The following is a 23196-nucleotide window of genomic DNA, read 5'->3' on the forward strand; positions in this document are numbered from 1 at the left end:
ATCTCTTTGTTTGAGAATATCATTAAAGGGATCTTTAGTCTGCATATTATACAACTCAGATGTTCCTTTTTTCTAAAGTTCTGTTATTTTTCTCTTGTTGCTTCTGTAATTAAAATGCAGAATTCCTCCTTCCCCCTAGTAGAGCGTCTCTACTGCAGGTAATTTTAACTCGGATTCCATAGATGTCAGTCTATCCGGATTGATGGCGTGTGCATCCATGACCTTTTCAATTATATGCAAAATTTTTGAATTTGTATAGATGGATTCTTATGGTGAAAAGAGTCCCTTTAATTTTTATGAAATTCTTAAAGGATTATATTACCCCAAAATATTAAGAACTACACTATTAACATTTTTATTTATTAGGCTTTGGCTTTTGACTGTTTTTCACCATTTAGATTGTCTCACAGGAGAAAAGGGAAACTGAAAATGTAATACTTCATAATTGCATTTCTCTGAATCATTAATACAATTTTGTATAGTAATACAGTTTTCTGTGGGTATTTTTGGCAGAGACAGAGAGAGGGACAGATAGGGATGAACAGACAGACAGGAAGGGAGAGAAATGAGAAACATCAATTCTTCATTGCGGCTCCTTAGTTGCTCATTGATTGCTTTCTCTTATGTGCCTTGACTGAGGGGCTACAGCAGAGCAAGTGACCCCTTGCTCGAGCCAGCGACCTTGCACTCAAGCTGGTGAGCTTTGCTCAAACCAGATGAACAGCATGCCGGTGACCTTGGGGTCTCAAACCTGGGTCCTCCACGTCCCAGTACGACGCTCTATCCGCTGCGCCACTGCCTGGTCAGGCAGTAATATATAGTTTTTGAAGTTGACATTTAAACAATTTTTAGCAATGGCCGGTTAGCTCAGTTAGTTAGAGCATTGTCCAGAAACACCAAGGTTACAGGTTCAATTCCCAGTCAGGATACATACTGGAAGCCACCAAAGAATGAACAACTAAATGAAACAGCAACTAAAGGTTTTTCTATTTCTCTTTCTTTGTCTCTCTAAAATCAATAAATAATACAAAGTAATGTTTAAAAAAATAAACAGAATTTCTACATTTATCTAACAATACTATAATCATGCTACAGTTTTTGTTGCAAATATATTTTTTGTCTTTAGTACCAGGACCCTCTGGAGATAATGGCATCAGTATTACCATGATCCTCATGGCCTGGATGGTTATTGCAGTGATCTTATACCTACTGAGACCTCCTAATCTAAGAGGATCCAATCTAACTGGAAAGCCAACCAGTCCTCATAATGTAAGTGCTGTGGATTAGAAACCTATTTGAGGGGTGAGTGTGGCTGGAAAGGGGATGGAGTTTGTTTTGACTGAAATATCTGAATTAGCAAAAGAAAGATTTGATTCATGGAGTAAGTTCTTCCTTTGTTGCCCTAATCTTGCAACTCCAAATGCCTTAGTGTTCATGGCATTTACATATAAAGATAAGCATAGTAGCCCCCAAATAATTTAAAAATGAATTCCAATCTTCACTCACACAAGAAACACAAAAAATGATCCATTTTATGATAATCTACAGCAATATTTCTCAAATCTCAGTTCTCTGTTTCCCAGTTCTATACACTTCTCAGTTGACCCCTTGCCTCTCATGCTTCCAGCTCCCTAAATTCTCTTAATAGCTACAATTCAAATGTTTTTACCTGGCCTTCATTTCCTCTGCCCTAGCTGTTAAATATAATAGAGACACTGAGCCTATCTGGCTAAATCCTGTTTTCCTGTTGTTTTCCCATTCTATTTCTCTCAAATTCAGTTTTTTGGTTCTACATAACAGTAGATCAGCTGAACTGGGGAAAGCTGAGGTAGGCATCATTCATGTTGATAAATTTTTATAGTTATGATTACAACCATTTTTAGAATCTTCTAAATGAAAAACAGGATGAAGTGACCCATTAGGGGGTTTACGGCATTGTCTTTACTAGAACCTCCATTAAAGGATTCCTTTTAATCCTTTTCAGAATCAGTGTGTGTGTGTGTGTGTGTGTGTGTATAAATATTTATTTGATTTGGCTATTATCTCTCTAAAAATATTTTAGTGATAGATTAATTTGTTGAATACCAAATAATTCTAATTCCCTTCTTCAACCTTCACCATGTGGAATTCTTAAAATAATTACTTCTTTTCATCAATCTTGTGTTGTTAATATAAGAAAGAAATTCAGTTCAACTCATTTCTTATATAAGAGAAAGCAAATGTGCGATTTTTTTTTTTAATTTTGACAGAGAATCAGAGAGAGGGATAGATAGGGATAGACAGACAGGAAGGGAGAGAGATGAGAAGCATCAATTTTTCGTTGCGGCACTTTAGTTGTTCATTGATTGCTTTCTCATATGTGCCTTGACCGTGGGGCTACAGAAGACCAAGTAACCCCTTGCTCAAGCCAGCGACCTTGAGTCCAAGCTGGTGAGCTTTGCTCAAACCAGATGAACCTGCACTCAAGCTGGCGACCTCCAGGTCTCGAACCTGGGTCCTCCGCATCCCAGTCTGACGTTCTATCCACTGCGCCACCGCCTGGTCAGGCCAAATGTGCAATGTTAATTAATTGATCGGTGCTTTGTTTTTTTTAGGATTAGAACATTTAGATATATAACATGCTGAGTTTAATTAAGAAAGAAGGACTCATTAGTACTATATAAAAACGCCTTAAATTTATTTTTGTTTTTTCTTGGAGAGGGGGTTATCCATTAAACAGCTTGTATATGGTCTTTTTTTGTGTGTGTGACAGAGAAAGAGACAGAGGGACAGATAGGGACAGACAGATAGAAAGGGAGAGAGATGAGAAGCATCAATTCCTTGTTATGGCTCCTTAGTTGTCATTGATTGCTTTCTCATATGTGCCTTGACCAGAGGACTACAGCAGAGCAAATGACCCCTTGCTCAAGCCAGCGACCTTGAGCTAAAGCCGGTGACCCCACACTCAAGCTGGTGAACCCATGCTCAAGCTGGATGAGCAAATTATTTTTAATTTTTTTATATTTTAAAATTTTATTTATTGATTTTTAGCCAGAGAGGAAGGGGGAGGGGGAGAGAGAGAGAGAGATGGGAACACTGATCTGTTTCTGTATGCGCCCTGACTGGGGATCAAACAAGCAACCTCTGCTTCAGGGGATGCTCCAACCAAGCTCTCCAGCCACCTCCTTAACTTGTTTTCTTTCTTTCTATATACAGTTTTATTTTATATCAAAGGGCAAACTCCTCATTGTTTGGAGCTAAAGAAATCCAACATAATAAGCTAATTTAGAAGCCATTAAAGTTACAGAAATGCAAGATTACTGTTTCCTGAACCTTTAGTTCATTGTTAGGAATAGTAGTCACACTGCCCTAAGAAGAAGCAAGAAAGCATGTTAACTAATTCAAGTAGAAAAATTGATCACCCTCTGCTAGAGCCTTTTATAGCATGTCAGAGTAAATAAATGGAATCTTCCTGAAGATTGCTAAAATGGTGATCTTTCCTTAGATGCATTCTACTGCAGGTAACAAAAATCAGCTCAGTCTGATTTAAATTAGTGCTTTATTGGTTTACACATCAGAAAATCCATAGGAAGTTTCAATGCTTAGAAAGTTTAACAGTGTCATCAAAGACAGTTTCTTTCTAAGATGGGCTGCCTTGGTAGTTATTAGATGGCGGCCAATAGCATCTGGAGCCACGTGTCCTCATTGACAATTTTCCTTTCTTCCCTACCACTGAAAAGAATGAGACAAATATTCGTTAATCACAGTGTTAATTTAGTGTTCCCTTGTGTAAAAACATATGAAAAGTCCAAACAAGGATATGATTTGGGATGGGAGGTTGGGGGCATTGCTGCTTAGTTCTTACTATATGTGTTAGATAGGTTGCACTGAGATTTAAGAAATTAATTACATAATTTCTCTCTAACACAGGGACAAGATCCACCAGCCCCTCCTGTGGACTAACTTTGTGATATGGGAAGTGAAAATAGTTATCACCTTGCACGACCAAATGAACGAAGATGACCAGAGTACTCTTAACCCCATTAGAACTGTTCTTCTTTTTGCATCTGCAATATGAGATACTGTTTTCATGAGCTTCTAGAAATTTTACTTGCGACCTTATTTTTGCTTCCTGTGTTACCATTAGTTCTATTTACAGTATATTTGAGTAAATGATTATATTTTAAAAAGTTACATGGGCCTTTTTGGTTATCCTAAACTCAAACATTCCACTCATTCTCTTTGTAACTGTGATCACGATTTTGGTGATGATTTTTGGCCTGATTGAAGGAAATTTGAGATCTCTGCATTTAAATATTTTAATAGTTTTGATAGGTTTTAAAGTTCTTTTTTCAGAAGGTATTTATAAAGTTATTTGGGGTTGTCTGAGATTGTACGGAAGAGAGTCAAAACCACACTGTATTTGTACTTACCTTGGTAGTTTATATGTGGGTGGTGGCTCTTAGGACTGTGGCAGCCTTTGGCGTAGTTTACAAGTTACAGCTGAAATCTGATCTCCACTACAACTGGCTTATGTGACTAGAGAAGCAGAAGAGAAAAAAATGAAATAATTGTCTAATAACTTTTTTATTCCCATAAAAATTTCTATTATTAAGAAACCTTTATTAAACATGATTTAAATATGGTGGATGATTTAGTCCATTATATGACATTTGAAGCCACTATACACTAACTAGCCTTACAAGGTTCATGAAAGGAGGAAAATAGTTGATTCTTATTGCCTTTGCCCAGTATAATCTATACAGTAATAATTTAATCTGTAATTTATTTTTAACATGGATGCCCCTCAGAAAGCTTCCTTTCTTTTCAAACACTTCCCTGTTAAATGAAACTCTTAAAGCTAACTGTATTGGGGGCCTGTTGGCTTTCTGACATTTTAATGCTATTGTTTACTATGTTTTTTTCTTTGAAGAAAAATATTTGAGTATTTTGTTATCCTTCTAAATATTTTTAAAAATATTTAATGTATTCTTGGTTTGTTCCCAAGGGAAAAAGAGGAAAGTGGGGAAAAAATCAAGAATCTTCTTCTTATTCTCTATCTCATTCTTATTTGGTAATGGGATGGATTGGGGTGGAGTGGAGCATTAATATAGGCAAAATTTTGAATTGTATAAAAAGTAAAAGGTTATATTGTTTTGGTCAGTTTGAAAGAAAATGAATACAATGGCATTTTAAAAAGTCTGCATGACTTATGTGGTTTTAGATTTTTTTCCTAGCAAACGATTGCAGATGATTTATGGAGGCTAGAAGATATTTTGCTATCAATGTAAGGATTTTTCCCCTAGACCTGTCTAGCTTTTCACTGTATCAATCTGGGAAATTACTTGTATAAGTTGAATAAACTTCTCTCTATTATTGTACTGTTTAATAGAGTTTTTCATACAGTTGTGTTACGCTCTTAGGGTATTTTCCCCCTTTATTATGATTATATTCTGGGCCATAAACATTGTGAGGGCTTCATTTCATCATATAATCCAATATTGACTGCTTGCATTCCTCTTGTGTATCTTGGCTTTGTGCTCAACTTCTTGAAGTAATATAACCTATTCTTAATTACTTGTACTAAGCAAGGGTATTGTAACACAGATAAGTCAAATTCCAGATAAATACCATAGAGTTAGGTCTTTCCCCTTGCTGTGACCTACTGGAAACCTTCCCAGCTTGATAGCTGTTAAAGTATCTGAAGCTTCTACCTGTGGCCTTTGCCTTTTATTGAGCACATTCTTATTCATTACTTGGCTTGTAAACATTCACCTGAACTGCTGCTACGATCTTTTTATTATTATTATTGGTTGATTTCAGAGAGACAGAGACAGGAAGGAGGAGAGAGAGATAAGAGAGGAGAGAGAGAGAAAAGCATTCATTTGTTGTTCCACTTAGTTGTGCATTTTTTGGCCGCTTCCTGTATGTGCCCTGACCAGGGATCAAATCTACCACCTTGGTGTTTCGGGACGATGCTTAACAGACTGAGCTAACCGGCCAGACAAGGGCCTAGGTATAATAATTTTAAAATAATTTGGAATAAAGAAAGATAAATCTTGATATTTTAATCACTGTGGGCACTTAGAAATTCCATAATTGTCATTAAGAATTTGTTTTGTTTTAGAGTCATTTAATGATCTTTTATGCAAAATAATGGAAGGGTTTTTCTGTTTTCCATTTGACAAAAGTCAACAGTGGAACTGTGTATAGTAAGAGATTTTATCATGTATCTATCCAAGCACTATTTCATGGTCAGTAAGTCATATTTTTAACAACTTGCAGAGATTTTCTGAAGTGACTATTACATTCAGCTAGTCCAGAGTTACTTTTAGTGTCTTTATGGTATGTAATGTGATAGTGTTTATGGAATTATCAAATTCTTATATTTTCAAAGGAACAGTGGAAATTTGTCATCTGAATGAAAGTCTGTAACTCTTAAATAAATATGCTAAAATTTGACCAGCTCAGCTTAAGACACAAAACAGCAACTTGAAGGAGAAATGAGAGTTTACAATTAATGGGTTAAATTTTTGTTGAAATAGGTTTAGTCTTAACATTATAATATTTCTAAATGAAAAAATCTTATGTATTTGTTAACCATGTCTGATAATTGCTTTGTTAAAAGGAAAGTGGTCATACACTAAATGTCACTTGCTGTTTTTAAATGTTTAATCATGCCAAACAAATCATGTCTGTGCCATTCAGGGTTTATTGTAATCTTTTACTGAGTACTTGGATTGGGATAAAGGGCTTGTACTATGCACTTTTTATTAATGAATAAATAGAAAATGTTAGTAACACTCATTGTTTTCTGTTTGGCTTTTGTGGGAAGAAAGTCAAGTATCTTTTGCTTAGTTAAATATTAACATCCTTATTAAACAGTTTCTTTGTAAGATTCTTACCCCTAACTAAAAACTTTCCTAAGAAAAATAGTATCTGTATAATAGCTGTATGGGGCCTTGCAGTTAATCCATCAAATATAATTTTGTGGTTACAACATAAAGAACAGTTAAAAATCTAACATCGGAGCCTCCACCCCCAACAGATGGATTAAGATCTATATCTTTGCAAATGTTCTTACTCATTTTTATCTAACAACTGGAGAGACTACATTTTACTGTTTTGTCTCTTAAAACATTGCACCTCTGCCAACATCTTCTTACTTTCCCAGTTTCACTAGCAACAGCCTATTGAAAACGGTCAGTTCAAGCTTCATGCATGGTTCTGTTAGCCAAAGCTAATCGGAAAATACAAGGCTTGAGAAAATCTTGGGCTAAGTAAAGTAATATAGAAAATTAGTTTCTCCATTGAAGAATGGGTAGGGCTGATAAGTTTTTCCCTTCACAATATCCAAGAAATTTTCTCCATTGTCACAGTATTTTAAGAACTTAGTCACATAGATAGGTATAAAGTGGCTACAGTTAAGGTTGAATTCCTTGTGCCCTCTCATATTAAGAATTTTTGATGCTGTCTGACCTGTGGTGGTGCAGTGGATAAAGCGTCGACCTGGAACGGTGAGGTCACTGGTTCAAAACCCTGGGCTTGCCTGGTCAAGGCACATATGGGAGTTGATGCTTCCTGCTCCTCCCTCCTCCTTTCTCTCTCTCTCTCTCTCTCTCTCTCTCTCTCTCTCTCCTCTCTAATAAAAGAAAAATTAAAAAAAATTTTAAATTTATTTTTTACAGAGAGTGAAAGTGAGAGAGAGGGATAGACAGGGACAGACAGGAACGGAGAGAGATGAGAAGCATCAATCATTAGTTTTTCATTACGTGTTGCAACACCTTAGTTGTTCATTGATTGCTTTCTCACATGTGCCTTGACCGCGGGCCTTCAGCAGACCAAGTAACCCCTTGCTGGAGCTAGGGACCTGGGTTAAAGCTGGTGGGCTTTTCCTCAAAACAGATGAGCCCCACGCTCAAGCTGGCGACCTCGGGGTCTCAAACCCGGGTCCTCTGCATCCCAGTCCGACGCTCTATCCACTGCGCCACCGCCTGGTCAGGCAAAAAAAAGAATTTTTGGTGCTAAAATGCAAGCATCAAAAATATGCAAAGGGTGTTTTTTTTTTTAAGACTTGCAGACCCAAAGTAGCAATTCTTTTTTTTTTTATTTAATTTATTCATTTTTAGAGAGGAGACAGAGAGGGAGAGAGGAGAGAGAGACAGAGAGAGAAGGAGGGAGGAGCTGGAAGCATCAACTCCCATATGTGCCTTGACCAGGCAAGCCCAGGGTTTCGAACCGGCAACCTCAGCATTTCCAGGTCGACGCTTTATCCACTGCGCCACCATAGGTCAGGCTGCAAAGGGTGTTTTTGATGAAGAAAGATAATCTAACAATTTTTTTTAAGTGAGAAGTGGGGGGCAAAGAGACATCCCACATGCTCCCCAACCGGGATCCACCCGATAAGCCCCCGTGGGACAATGCTCTGCCCATCTGGGGCTGCTGCTTTGCTGTTCAGCAGCCGAGCTATTTTAGGACCTAAGGCAATGATGCCATGGAGCCATCCTCAGCACCTGGGCCCACTTGCTCCAACCAAGCCATGGCTGTAGGAGGAGAAGAGAAATCTAGAGAGAGGAGGGGGGGGGTGCAGAAGTATATGGTTGCTTCTCCTGTGTGCCCTAACCTGGAATCAGTCCCAGGACATCCACACACCAGGCCAACGCTCCACCGCTGAGCCAACCAGCCAGGGCTGATAGCTAACAATTTTTAAAATTACTTACTCTGTAATTTTTCATCCAGTTCTCAAATTTTTTTTTTTTTTTCATTTTTTTCATTTTTCTGAAGCTGGAAACGGGGAGAGACAGTCAGACAGACTCCCGCATGCGCCCGACCGGGATCCACCCGGCACGCCCACCAGGGGACGATACTCTGCCGAAATCAGAGCCATTCTAGCGTGTGAGGCAGAGGCCACAGAGCCATCCTCAGCGCCCCGGCAAACTTTGCTCCAGTGGAGCCTTGGCTGCGGGAGGGGAAGAGAGGGACAGAGAGGAAGGAGAGGGGGAGAGGTAGAGAAGCAGATGGGCGCTTCTCCTGTGTGCCCTGGCTGGGAATCGAACCCGGGACTTCCACATGCTGGGCCACCACTCTACCGCTGAGTCAACCGGCCAGGATGGTGAATAAATCTTATAAATTGTATCCAACTCAATTTTATGCAATCTCTCTTGAAAAACTTAGTAGTCTTGCATAATACTCAAGTAGCTTTTAAAAGAATCAAGGTCATAATTTATATGGCATTTTCTGTTTGGAATTCGGAACATCCTAACATAGACCAAAATATCCTGATTCTAACTCTCAACTTCAGTCTTTTTTTCTTTTTTAAAAATATGTTTAATTTATTTATCGATTTTTAGAGAGAGGAGAGAGAGAGGGGCAGGGAGGAGCAGGAAGCATCAACTAGTAGTTGCTTCTTGTATGTGCCTTGACCTTGCAAGCCTGGGGTTTTGAACTGGCAACCTCAACATTCCAGGTCATCACTTTATCCCGTTATCCACTGCACTACCACAGGTCAGGCTTTTTTTTTTTTTTTTTTTTTTTTTTTTTGAGAGAGAGAGAGAGAGAAACATCAACTTTTGTTCCACTCATTTATCCCATCACTGTTTGATTCTTATACATGCCCTGACCAAGGATTGAACCCGCAACCTCAGCATGTGGAGACAATGCTCTAACCAACTGAACTACCCAGCCAGGGCCTTTCAACGTTAGCTTTAACAAAAATAAGTATAAAGTGAGGAAAGATAGATTTGAAGTGTCTTCCTTGATCACTATAGTGAACTTCCACAAAATGAGAATTTAGTTTATCCTTTTGTTTAGCACACAGGCAAATTTTATGTCTGGTTAATGGATCATAGGTGAAAGGTAAGACTTTGTTTTGAAAAATGAGCTGTTCTCAGGCAGATCAATTTTGGGAAGGGAACCCACAGAAGTTGAGCTGGAAGTTGATTCCCTTAAATATATATGTACAAGGCAAAACTAACCTTTACTGTCAGAAGCCAGAATGGTGTCACCCTTTTTATTTTTGTTTATTTTTTTTATTTTAATTTTTGTATTTTTCCGAAGCTGGAAACGGGGAGGCAGTCAGACAGACTTCCGCATGTGCCCAACCAGGATCCACCCGGCATGCCCACCAGGCGGCAATGCTCTGCCCATCTGGGGCGTTGCTCTGCTGCAACCAGAGCCATTCTAGTGCCTGAGGCAGAGGCCATAGAGCCATCCTCAGCGCCCAGGCCAACCTTGCTCCAATGGAACCTCGGCTGCGGGAGGGGGAATTGAACCCAGGACTCCTGCACGCCAGGCCAATGCTCTACCACTGAGCCAACTGGCCAGGGCATGGTGTCACCCTTTTTAAAATTTATTTTAAAATTGGATTTACTGAGGGGACATTGTTTAATAAAATAGTGCCACCCCTTGGTATGTGTGTGGCAGGGAAGTTGGGGGGGGGGTTATTACCAAAGTCCTATTGCTTTTATCATATCTTGAATCTATTCATTTCTCTGAATTTCCATTGCTACTACCTTGGACATGCTACTTCTAATTTTTACAGGGACAGAGAGTCAGAGAGAGGGATAGACAGACAGGAACGGAGGGAGATGAGAAGCATCAATCATCAGTTTTTCATTGCGACACCTTAGGTGTTCATTGATTGCTCTCTCAGACATGCCTTGACCGGGGGCCTTCAGCAGACCGAGTAACCCCTTGCTTGAGCCAGTGACCTTCGGCTCAAGCTGGTGAGCTTTTTGCTCAAGCCAGATGAGCCTGCGCTCAAGCTGGCGACCTCGGGGTCTCGAACCTGGGTCTTCCGCATCCCAATTCGATGCTCTATCCACTGCGCCACCGCCTGGTCAGGCTTTTTTTCTTTTTTTTAATGAGAGTAGGGAAGATAATGAGACAGACTCCCGCATACACCCCGACTGAGATCCACTCAGCAACCTGTCTGGGACTGATGCTGGACTGTGGCACTATCCTCAGTGCTGGAAGGCTGGAACCAATAGAACCACTGGCTGTGGGAGAGGAAAAGGGAGAAAAGGGGGAGAGGGAAGAGGAAAGAAGCAGATGGTCACTTCTTCTGTGTCCCCTGACCAGAATCTAACACAGGATAAGCATCCATACATTGGGCCAGCAATCTATCCACTGAACCAACTGGCCAGGGACACTACTTCTAATTCTTGATAACTAATTGAACTGCTCTCCCATGTTTACTTTTCCTCTAACCACCCTCTTTTTTTTTAATCTTTTTTTTTCTTTATTCATTTTTTTTAGAAAGATGAGAGAGAGGGAGAGAGAGAGGGACAGAGAGAGAGAAGGGGGGAGGAGCTGGAAGCATCAACTCCCATATGTGCCTTGACCAGGCAAGCCCAGGGTTTTGAACCGGCGACCTCAGCATTTCCAGGTCGACGCGTTATCCACTGCACCACCACAGGTCAGGTTCTAACCACCCTCTTTATTTCCCCTAGTTAATAATGCCTGTGCTTCCTTTATGAGCTCAGTTATTACAATTTAAGGAAGCATCCCTAATCTACTATGTTAAATACTTGTATATTCTCATAAGACCACGTATCTCTCCTTAATAAAGACATAATTTTACATCTATCTGTGTGATTGATGTTTCCTCATAGAGTAAAATTTAGGAAGACAGGAAATGTATCATTCTACTCACAATTGTTTTCCCAGTGACCAGCACAATTCTATCACATAGGAAACACTTGGAGGAAAGAATGAATAAAAGAATGATATTTAAATTGTAAGAGGAACCTGCTTATAAATTAAAATTCTACATAAACATTTATATATAAAGTAGATAACAGAACTGCTCTAATTTGGAGAAGAGATGGATATTAGGAAACGTGGAGCCTGACTTGTTTCAATCTCCGACTCATTCTCTTTCCTCAAAGAGTGACACACCACCAGAGAAACTTAGAACTGTGAAATATAATTTGAAAATACATCAAGAAGTTCTCAAATTTTTTGTTCTCAGGACTCCTTCGCCCACTTAATATTTGAAGACTCCAAAAAGTTTTTCATGTTTATTTATATCTGTTGGTATTTACCTTATTAGAAATGAAAATTAGTAAGTTATGAACTATACATTAATTCTTTTAAAATGACTAATCTATTATGTGTTAATATAACATTTTAATGAAAAATTACTGTATCACCAGATAAAAAAATTAGTAAGATTGGTATTGCTTGACATTTTTGGAAAGTTAAAAATCTACAATCTGTTACAATGTCAGTGAGCCTCTGGAAAATTCCACTTCTGTTTGTGACAGAATGATTTTTTTTAAATTTATTTATTCATTTTTATTAGAGAGAGAGGGGAGAGAGAGAGAGGGAGAACAGGGGGAGGAGCAGGAAGCATCAACTCCCATATGTGCCTTGACCAGGCAAGCCCAGGGTTTTGAACCGGCGACCTCAGCGTTCCAGGTCGACACTTTATCCACTGCGCCACCACAGGTCAGGCCCTGTTTGTGACAGAATGAGAGTGAATAAAGCAGGTAACATTAGTTTTATCATGAAATGTTTTGACCTCCTGGATCCCTTAAAGCAGTGGTCCCCAACCCCTGGGCCGCGGACCGGTACTGGTCCATGGGCCATTTGGTACCGGTCCACAGAGAAAGAATAAATAACTTATATTACTTCCGTTTTATTTATATTTAAGTCTGAACGATGTTTTATTTTTTAAAAATGACCAGATTCCCTCTGTTACATCCGTCTAAGACTCACTCTTGACGCTTGTCTAGGTCATATGATACATTTATCCATCCCACCCTAAAGGCCGGTCCGGGAAAATATTTTCTGACATTAAACTGGTCCGTGGCCCAAAAAAGGTTGGGGACCACTGCCTTAAAGGGTCTTAAAGACTGTCAGCACATTTTGAGAATGGCTGTCCTAGATCCAAAGATCAATTCTAGCTAATGTTGATAGTATGATTTAATTTCTGAGAGCTTGCTGACTTGTGAAGATTATGATTACTATCAAAATACTAACAAAGAATGTGAATAGGTAAAAAATGTTAATTTTTAAAGAAGAGTGGTTTTTATTAAAAAGGCAATTGTAATAGTTCAAAATGATACCTCTATTGGCCTGATCTGTGGTGGCGCAGTGGATAAAGCGTCGACCTGGAAATGCTGAGGTCGCCGGTTCAAAACCTGGGCTTGCCTGGTCAAGGCACATATGGGAGTTGATGCTTCCAGCTCCTCCCTCCCTTCTCTCTTTCTGTCTCTCCTCTCTCTCTCTCTCTCTCCTCTCTAAAACAAAATGAATAAAAAAAAAAAATGATACCTCTATTATAGTATGCCACGTGCATTGCAATGAATTATATATTCATTTCTCTCTCCTACTAGCCTGTTAGTTTGGAAGAAGTAAATGGGTCTTGATTCATTTTGTACCCTTGGTCTCTGGGATGGATAAATTTAACTGCATAGAATGTACAACGTCTACACATACTATCACACTCTGTAATTCAAACCAAATTATTGTGTTAACATTCAACATATTTTTAAGTCATGATCCTATCAAGAAAACCTATGTATTTTAACACGTCTTTATAAACTCTTAATCACTTTCCTCATGACATATTTTAAAATGCTTTGACTTCAAGTACAAATTATGTGACCTGATTTAATTCTTAATGAGGTGGGCCAAAAGTCATGACTGCTTTTATTTGAGGTTTAAATGACTTTGAGGTGGGGAAAGAGAAACAGAACTACCCTCCATGTTAAAAGTGGGCAGGTTCCATGTTTTAATTTTACCCTCCCTCGTGTTGCATACTGTGCTAAATATCATGCACAGACACCCCAGATCCTGAATATGTCAGAAGAATCGTCTCTGGAAATTATCTCTGAAGGGCGTGGATGCCCCGCTTCTCCTCCCAGGGTTTAGGGCGGGGGCACTAACTGGTCCAGTCATGACTGGACTCAGCATCATCCAGACGTGAGGTATCTCCTTCCCAGAAGCGGCGGATCGGACCGGATCTGACTAAACCTTAGGCCGCAAGCCCGGAGGGTGCGGCGGACCCAGGGGCCTGGAGGGTGTGGGAGGTGGGTGAGCCGCTGGCCGGGTCTGACCCGCAGTCCAGCGAGCTAGAGTCAAGGCCTCCCCTCGGCTGCTGGGGAAACCGGAAGGGAGGCCGGGATCTTCCGGTCTCCGCGGACGGCAGCTGGGCCAGTACTCCCTCAGCCTGAGTATGGCCGTCCAGGCGAAATACCACAGCACCTCAGCTCGGACCGTTAGCCAGGACCAGGAGATGGGGCAAGAACCAGGGAAGAACCGTAAGACCGGTCTTCCGATTGCCCGGACAGCAACAGCCCTGGGATCCACACCCGCCGCCAAAGCGGACCTGCTGCACAGGCAGCCGTGCCCACCGCCTCTCGCGGCAGGGGCAGGGCCACCTATCTGGCCAGAGCGGATTCGCCCAGGCTTAGCCAGGGGCGTGGCCTTTCCTCCACCCACGACTAGCCACGCCCCCGCCGCTCGGTCCTTGGACCCTGCAGGAAATCGGGGCGGGTCCCCGACCTAGTATGGCGGGACGTGGCGCAGGGTTGCGGCTGAGAGGAGAGTTCCGGAGGGCCTGGCTACAGGGGAATGAAGCCTCCGCCTTCTCGGGCCGAAGGCTTTAAATACGGGCCCGGGCCCGGGACTCGCGGTGCGTTGAGAAGAGATCTGGTGGAACGGCTGCTGTGCGGCCCAGAGCGGGGAGTTGTCCAAGCTTCGGGATAGAAGCGGAAGCCGCGCTCCGAGCTTGGAAGCGGGTAAGCCTTTCCCAGACTGGCCCCGCTGCCCGGGCGGGATGCTCCGAGGTCCCGGCGGCATGGGGAGGGAGCGGAGCGGGGGTGTGCACGCTGCTCCTGATCGCTCCCTGCGCTCAGTCCCAGGCTGTTCGTCTCACGACCCCCGTCTCCCCTTTTAGGCTCTGGGCGGGAATCGCCTTTTAGATCTGCTGTCCTAGGGAATGGTATAGCTTGGGCTTTGTATTACAGACTCGCCAGTCTCCCAGCCGCATCTCTTTCTGCTTTTTCTCACTTTCTGACTTGAAATAAATGAGATTTCCTAGGCGCCTCAGAAAGCCGAACGTCCACCGAAGGAAGCGGTCCTCTGGTTAGGGACCCCATTTTGGTCTCAGAGTCTTGCACAGTCTTTTGTTTGGGTAAGTCTGCTCCTGGGGGGCTGCTGCTTTCCTCACTTCATTGGCCGCCCTCCTTAAGGAACAACTAAAATATGAACCCAGAAAACCATTTTGAAGGCGAAATCCTCAGACATCCTAAAATCTGTATGGACTCCTGGTATGCGTTGTTGGCCGCCACACCATATAATTGCTCTATTTCATGTTAGGGAAGCTCGCCTTTCTTGGGAGTTTTAGTAGATCTTGTTTGTGTGAGATCTTGATAAATTATAACTCTTATGTAGGATGATAAATTACTAGGGTTGAGAATTCTGGTATGTAGGAAAGAGGGATTCACTGGTAGGGAGCTTTTTACGGATATACAGAAGAGTGGCTGTCCACTGACTACCCTCAAAGACACAGTGAGTCTTTGAGTTTCTTCAAATCCCCTAAGACATAGAGAACAGGAGTTTGGTCTGTTTCTTCAGGGGGATTCTGGAAATGAAAGAGCTTACTGTCTGCTCTGAGATGTGCTTGTTAGTACCCATGCTATGTGGTAGACAACCCTGGTTGAAAGGATACATTTCTTCTCACATTGCTGTACTTCTTTCTGTAACAAAAAAACCTATAACTAATCTATAAGCATATTTCATCCTCCCTCTTGCTATTTCCACAGCTTTATATGATACCCTTTAGATACAACAGTAACACTTTCACAGATAAAGTATTTTTCATGGGTCAGGCATCTATTTGTATTTAATTTTTGAAAATGACTGAGATGACTTGTAAGGTGATTATGCAGTGTATACTGAAAAGGGGTGAGGGCAGAGGGATTATATTTAGTTTAGATTGTAGTAGGACCGTCCCTATTTGTTAGCCACATATTCTAGGTAGAAATACTGATCTCAATATATAAAATTTTAAATGAAGAGTAGTTTTGGAATGGCCTGGTTTGTTGTGACTTGACCAAAATACAGAAGTAAAAACTCATTTCAAACTGACTTATAAAGCAAACATTCCCATTTCTCCTGACAGCACAGTAGAAATGGTCAGAAAGTACATAAAAGTAGAAATAGTAAATGGAATCAGAAAACATCTGGGTCAGGGAAGGTATATCACTAACACTGTATCGAGCTCCATATTAAAGCTTGTTGAAGATTTTATTGAAACTCCCAAGTGATTATTTGGATTTGCACAGACTTTCCTATTGTCATCTACAAGCCATACTTCTTTTGAAATAGCAGCGCGGGGACTTGACCAGGTGGTGGCACAGTGCCTAGAGCCTCGACCTGGGATGCTGACTCAGGTTCAAAACTCAGAGGTCGCTGGCTTGAGTGTGGGATCATAGACATGACCCCATCATGGTTGCTGGTTTGAAGCCCAAGGTCATTGGCTTGGCTGGAGCCACGTGGTCAAGGCACATATGAAAAAGCAATCAGTGAACAACTAAAGAGTTGATGCTTCTCATATGTCTCTGTCTCCCTCCCTCCCTCTCTCTCTCTTAAAAAAAAAAAGCAGCACAAGAATCCCAGAAACATGGATATACAGGTTCCCAGAAACATGTATATACAGGTCCACCTGCTATTAATAGTTTATCCAACCTGAATACAACCTGGTCATCAAGGTGGATTAGAAGTAACTGGAAAGACATGCTGAAGTTCTACCTAAAGAAGAGAAGATGATAGGATTCTGGGCAAGCTCTGCAAAAAATACTATGATCAGCCATCTGAGCTAAAGATATTCAAATAACAGTCTTCATTTAAAAAGATAGACTCTTATGGAGAGTTATTCATTCAATTAATAAATATTGAGAGCCTGTTCTAGACGTTGAAGCAAACAGCAGCAGATAAGAATTGTTATCTGGTGTTGGTAGATATGAGCTAGTTGAGCCCAGGTTGCCCCATGTACACATTCAATGCATGTTTTTATTATTATTTGCTTTCATTAGCATTTATTTTATGCTGAATTTGCTCCTGGGCTGTAATTTTTGTTTCTTCAGTTTCTTCTGGAATATCTTTCTCTTCTCTGCAACCTCTTCCTGTTGAGGAACAGTCTGCTCTTAAATAAGGATCATATCAATGAACAATTAAGGTGCCACAACTATGAGTTGATCCTTTTCACCTCTCTCCCTTCTTGTCTGTCTATCCCTGTCTGTCCGTCTCTCTCTCTCTCTCTCTCTCCCTTTTCACTAGAAAGAAAAAAATTAAGCCTCTTTTTTTTTTTTTGTATTTTTCCGAAGTTGGAAACGGGGAGGCAGTCAGACAGACTCCCGCATGCGCCCAACCGGGATCCACCTGGCATGCCCACCAGGGGGCGATGCTTTGCCCATCTTGGAGCGTAGCTCTGCCGCAATCAGAGCCATTCTAGCACCTGAGGCAGAGGCCACAGAGCCATCCTCAGCACCCAGGCAAACTTTGCTCCAATGGAGCCTTAGCTGCAGGAGGGGAAGAGAGAGACAGAGAGGAAGGAGAGGGGGAGGGGTGGAGAAGCAGATGGACGCTTCTCCTGTGTGCCCTGGCTGGGAATCGAACCCGGGATTCCTGCATGCCAGGCCGATGCTCTACCACTGAGCCAACCGGCCAGGGCAAAAATTAAACCTCTTGATTGGCATGATTTTGTGGGGTTTTGTGGGTCAAGTGAGTAACAAACCATTTTCAGAGGCCACCTCAGGCTGCTTTCGGGGAGAGCTCAATTCATGTTGTTACAGGAATGTTAGCAGAACCTGTTTTGCTTGGGATTGAGGGCATAGGTCGCCCTATTAACCTTTTGGCTGTGGGATTAAGTGCTCACTAAAAAAAATCCTCTGGTCCAGAAATACTTTGAGCTTCTACTTTTTGGGTTTTCTAGATTTATTGTTTATAATTAGAAAGAAAGGTTGGCTAGCTGTCTAGTGAGGGAGTTACAGTGTAGTAGCTCTTCAGGTCCATTACAGTTCAGGACCTGATGATCTTCAGCCTTGCATATCTAGAAGGTAGATTTTTTTTTTTCCATCCAAGAACTCAGAGTTAATGAGGTTTTAGATGTTAACTTAGGATGATTAAGCTAAAAAGAGACTGATGAATACACTAGAATGGCACTTTGCTATATTACAGTAGGGAAATGTTATTCCAGTGTCTGGAATACTTATATATCAAATCCAGGTCATCCCTTTCTAGTATTACAGTTCCTAGAAGTCTGAATTCATAAGGCAGTGTGGAATCAGAAGAAAGAATCATTGGGGAATATGCCATCCAAGCATTGGGAAAGCCTGTTCTTGCCCGACCTCTCTGAAACCAGAGTACTTCTGATGTCCAGATTCTGTGACACTCTTCTCTAGACAGTACTGAAATAAATACTTATTCTTGTTCTTTAAAAAAAAAAAAAAAAATAGAATGCTTTACGAATTTGCGTGTCATCTTTGTGCAGGGACCGTACTAATCTCTGAATCGTTCCAATTTTAGTATATGTGCTGCTGAAGCGAGCATGTTCTTTTTTTTTTTAATTGATTTGAGAGAGGAGAGAGAGATAGACAGACAGGGACAGACAGGAAAGAAGAGAGATGAGAAGCATCAACTCATCATTGCAGCACTTTAGTTGTTCATTGGTTACTTTCTCATACATGCCTTGATGGGGGAGAGGGGGTGCGCTCCAGCTGAGCCAGTGACCACGTGCTCAAGCCAGTGACTTTGGGGTCAAGCCAGCGACCTTGGGCTTCAAGCCAGTGACCATGATGTCATGCCTATATTCGCATGCTCAAGCTGATGAACCTGCACTCAAGCCAGGGACCCTGGGATTTTGAACCCAGTCCTCAGCGTCCCAGGTCAACACTCTATCCACTGTGCCACCTCCTGGTCAGGTTTACTGTACTTTCTATATCCTACTCATTCTTTAGGCTAAGCCTAGATTCTACCTTTGTCTTGATGTAGATGCCTTGTTATTTTGATTTTTCCCCCTCTAGACTTTAACACATATTGTCATTGAATTCATTATACTGCCTTGTATAATTTAACCATATTACCTGGGTGTGACTAAGTCTTTTTCATCTTATAAGTCAGCTTAAAAGTCACTTTCTCAGAGTCCTTCTTTAACTGCTCTAATATATATGTATAGTATGTATCTAATGTAGTCCTTTCTCCACAGATAGCTCTTTCCTCCCTCCATCTCTCCTACGTGATTATTTCCTTTTTTTCTTTTCTTTTTTTTTTTTTACAGGGACAGAGAGAGCGTCAGAGAGAGGGATAGATAAGGACAGATAGACAGGAACGGGGAGAGATGAGAAGCATCAATTATCAGTTTTTCGTTGAGACACCTTAGTTGTTCATTGATTGCCTTCTCACACGTTCCTTGACCGTGGGCCTTCAGCAGACCAAGAAACGCCTTGCTTGAGCCAGCCACCTTGGGTCCAAGCTGGCAAGCCTTGCTCAAACCAGATAAGCCCACGCTTAAGCTTGCGGCCTCGGAGTCCTGAACCTGGGTCTTCCGCATCCCAGTCTGACACTCTCCACTGTGCCATCACCTGGTCAGGCGATTATTTCCTTTATGTGGAATGTGTATTCTAGTAGTAGTGTGCTCTACTACTAGAATATAGCTTTATAAAAGTAGGAACTGTGTCTGCCATGTTCACTATTGTGTGTGTCCACAGCACATAGAACAGTAGTAGCTATAATGTAGTAATGAGTTTAAAGTCTTTCAATTGAATCATTCCCTAAATAAATTGTTAAATGCTTGAATGTCAGAACCTGTTTTCTTCTATGGCCAAATTCTCTGCTCTGCCCACACAGTGGACCCTTAAATTGAGAATATTTCTTTTTCATGAAGGTGAAGATTAGAATAGGCCTGAAGCAAGTTGAAGCAATTATTTTTGAAACCAGATACCAAGCCATTTTTATTGTAGAGGTGAGGATAGCAGGAGTAAATGCTGGAGATGCATCTTTGGGTAACATGCTCCAGGCTCAGAACTCTCTCCACAGGTGGGAGCTTTTCAGAACATTGCTGTGAGCTGTTGCTGCTTAGCAGTGCCAGTGCAGTCTCTTCCTCCCGTGCAGTTTCTCTGTCTCTCGGTGGACAGGGCACTGGAGGTCTGGACAGCGGTCAAGAGCAGAACTGACAAGCAGAAGGGTGAAGAAATGCAGGTGGATGGTTGCCAAAAGTAAATTTTTCATTTTTGCTGAGGTGAACCTTGGAGTCCTAAATGTCTAATAGGAATATCATGTTTTTATGACTCCACAGTGAGTGATAGCAGGGAACTGTTAACCCACTTAATTAGATTATTAAGGAGACAGTCTACCAGATTTAGCATGATTTTACTTTTTTTCTAGTGAGTATATCCACACAATAGAATACAGTAAGAACTTTTTTAAAAAAGTAAGAGAGAAAATGGCCAGGTTTTCAGAATGCATTAAGTGAAGAAAAAAAAACACAACAAATGTTGATGGTGTATATACAGTAAGTCTACTTTTTGAATATAGGAAGAAATGATTATTAGAATATGCATATGTATTTACTTGCACTATATTAAAAATACAGGGAGGATACACAAGAAATTAATAAAGGAATTGTTTGTAGAAGCAAAGTATTTAGGGGTGGGGTAGGCACAAGGCTTCTCAGAGTCTATACCTTGTTACATGGGTTTAATTTTTGAACCATATGAATGTATTACCTATTTAAAACAAACAAGCAAAAAATAAATTTCTTTTTATATATATCACTAAGACTATTGCTTTCTGTTATATTTACTGTTTTACTAAAATTCTGTTTGTTTTTATAGTTTTTAAAGAGTCATTAGAGATGAGATTCTGTGAGTTGATATCTGCTAATTATGACCACTAAAGATCAATTGATAAGCCAGATTAATTGTTAATAATACAGACCAGCATACTTGTGTGGGCTGGTCAGCTCATTCTTTTCCAGTAGGGAAATCTATCCAGAGAACCAGTGAAGATGAACGCATTGATGAATACAGATTCAGACCAAAGGGAATTGGATCATCTTAATTATGTGCTTTGTGTATCTTTTTTCATAACAGGGATGTACGTACCAGGCATTGTAATTAAATCAGCCTTCTCTGATCCATGTAGGAATGTACTAACAAATCTTAAACTTTTTGATTAACATTTTCCATTCCTTTGGAATCCATGAATTAGATGATGTTTGAAGTCTTGGCAAGGACCGAAATTCTAAGAATTTGATCAGTTGAGCAGTTTTTTGTTCCTATTACAATGAATGAACTGACATTCTTATATACACTGCTCACAAAAATTAGGGGATCAGAGAACGTGCAGATACTCCAGTACTTTCAGCCTTTTGTATAGTGCATTTTCACCAATAAAATAAAAGTTGGTTTTGCATCTCATTTGCATAATTGAATAACTTTCTTTGACTTGCCATTTGCTTTTCTGATATTTAATAAAAAAAACCAAATGCTTTTTTTTATTGCTTTATATTCATTTAAAAAATCCCCTAATTTTTGTGAGCAGTATATAAATCTGTCCTTTGTAATTTTGATTGGTGTGAATCAATTTACCTAATTGGTTTTGAAAACTTATCAAATTCTGTATAACAGCTTTGGTAACTACAGAAATTGCTTTCCTTTAACCATCTCATGGTTTCTGATTAAATTTGAAGTTGAGTTTAAGATCATTGTTAAATACCTAAAAATAAACAGCTAAAGTCAAATTGGTAGGGAATATAATCTCAAGCCAGACTAATCTTAATATCTGCAGTGTTAATTGAAACCTGTCTCAAGGCTGACCTTTTTTTTGTGTGTATGTGTGTATTTTTTATTTTTCTGAAGTGAGAAGCGGGGAGGCAGAGAGATAGACACCCACATGCAACCCACCGGGATCCACCTGGCATGCCCACTAGGGGGCGATGCTCTGCCCATCTGGGGCGTTGCCTGGTTGTAACCGGAGCCGTTCTAGTGCCTGAGGTGGAGGCCATGGAGCCATCCTCAGTTCCTGGGCCAACTTTGCTCCAGTGGAGCCTTGGCTGCATGAAGGGAAGAGAGAGAGAAGAAGGAGAGGGGGAAGGGTAGAGAAGCAGATGGATACTTCTGTGTGCCCTGGCCGGGAATCGAACCCGGGACTTCCACACTCCAGGTCTATGCTCTACCACTGAGCCAGCCAGCCAGCCAGCCAAGGCTTATCAAGGCTGACCTTTGTATATCAGCATTTATTAAAACAAGAATTGCACTGCTATTTCATCCTTGAACTTTTCCTCAGCAATTAAGAGTTGTCCTAGTGTATTAGAGGCCTAAGTAAGGTTTTATTTTGCTTCTTGACTTTCTAAATATTGGTTCATTATAATCTTTGTGGCTCGTCTCCAGTAATAGCCATCATTGTAATTTTTTTCCATGTTTCATATTAGTGCAGCTGAGAACAGGTTTGGTCATCCAATTAGAGTGGAGTTTTTAAACTTTTTTTTTAAATTAATTATTTTATTGATTTTTAGAGAGAGAGGGAAGGGGAGAGAGGCAGGAACATCAGTCTGTTCCTGTATGTGCCCTGACCAGGGATCGAACTGGTATCCTCTACTCTTCCTCTACTCTAACTAACTATCAGGCCAGGGCTAGAGTTTTTTTTTTAACCATTTTCATAATTCTTAATTAGTGTAAATGTAGGAAATCTTTCCAGATATGCCACCTTGACAGTTTTTATAAAGTGTGATGAATATACAATGTGATTTAAAATCTTCTGTTTTCAATAATAGAACAGTCTTGCTGTTTCCATTCTAGTACAATCATGTTTGAAATTAAGAAGATCTGTTGCATCGGTGCGGGCTATGTTGGAGGACCCACGTGTAGTGTCATAGCTCTGATGTGCCCCGAAATCAGGGTAACGGTTGTTGATGTCAATGAATCAAGAATCAATGCATGGAACTCTCCTATGCTTCCTATTTATGAGGTAAACCATATTAAACAACTTTATATTTCTTACTGTTTTTGTGAAATAATTTACTATTGATAAAAAAATCTACGACTACACTGATAAAAAATTAAATGAAAAAATTTAGATACACAGTGTTATGGGCATTATAGTTACAATTTATCAGAGAAAATGACTGGAAAGAAGTATATTAGAATATTAATAATGGTTGTATTAGTGCAGTGAGATTATGTATAATATTTTTCTCTTTTCTGCTTT

At 40.6% G+C, this 23196-nt stretch overlaps 2 protein-coding genes and 1 non-coding gene across 5 annotated transcripts in view; 2 read left to right on the top strand and 1 right to left on the bottom strand.

Moving 5' to 3' along the window:
- Nucleotides 1–6782, top strand: part of SMIM14 (small integral membrane protein 14) — an 83373-nt gene extending 76591 nt beyond the window's left edge. Inside the window, exons 4-5 of the mRNA XM_066279823.1 lie at nt 1127–1269; nt 3910–6782. Coding sequence (XP_066135920.1) covers nt 1127–1269; nt 3910–3942 — 176 coding nt within the window. The 3' untranslated portion in view covers nt 3943–6782. The remainder of the gene's footprint in view (nt 1–1126; nt 1270–3909) is intronic.
- A 7691-nt stretch (nt 6783–14473) lies between these two features.
- UGDH (UDP-glucose 6-dehydrogenase) overlaps nt 14474–23196 on the top strand; it is a 33447-nt gene continuing 24724 nt past the window's right edge. The window contains exons 1-3 of one of the 3 annotated variants that reach the window (XM_066280693.1): nt 14474–14726; nt 14955–15121; nt 22788–22956. In XM_066280693.1, the coding sequence (XP_066136790.1) occupies nt 22795–22956 (162 nt within the window). In that variant the 5' untranslated portion in view covers nt 14474–14726; nt 14955–15121; nt 22788–22794. The remainder of the gene's footprint in view (nt 14727–14954; nt 15122–22787; nt 22957–23196) is intronic. The other 2 variants (XM_066280694.1, XM_066280692.1) reach the window with 2 other exon arrangements.
- On the bottom strand, nt 18437–18540 carry LOC136307117 (U6 spliceosomal RNA). The gene has a single exon (XR_010725806.1). It is a non-coding gene; the product is annotated as a U6 spliceosomal RNA (small nuclear RNA).

Source organism: Saccopteryx bilineata, chromosome 5 (assembly GCF_036850765.1).
Source record: "Saccopteryx bilineata isolate mSacBil1 chromosome 5, mSacBil1_pri_phased_curated, whole genome shotgun sequence".
In the NCBI taxonomy this organism is placed as follows: Eukaryota; Metazoa; Chordata; class Mammalia; order Chiroptera; family Emballonuridae; genus Saccopteryx; species Saccopteryx bilineata.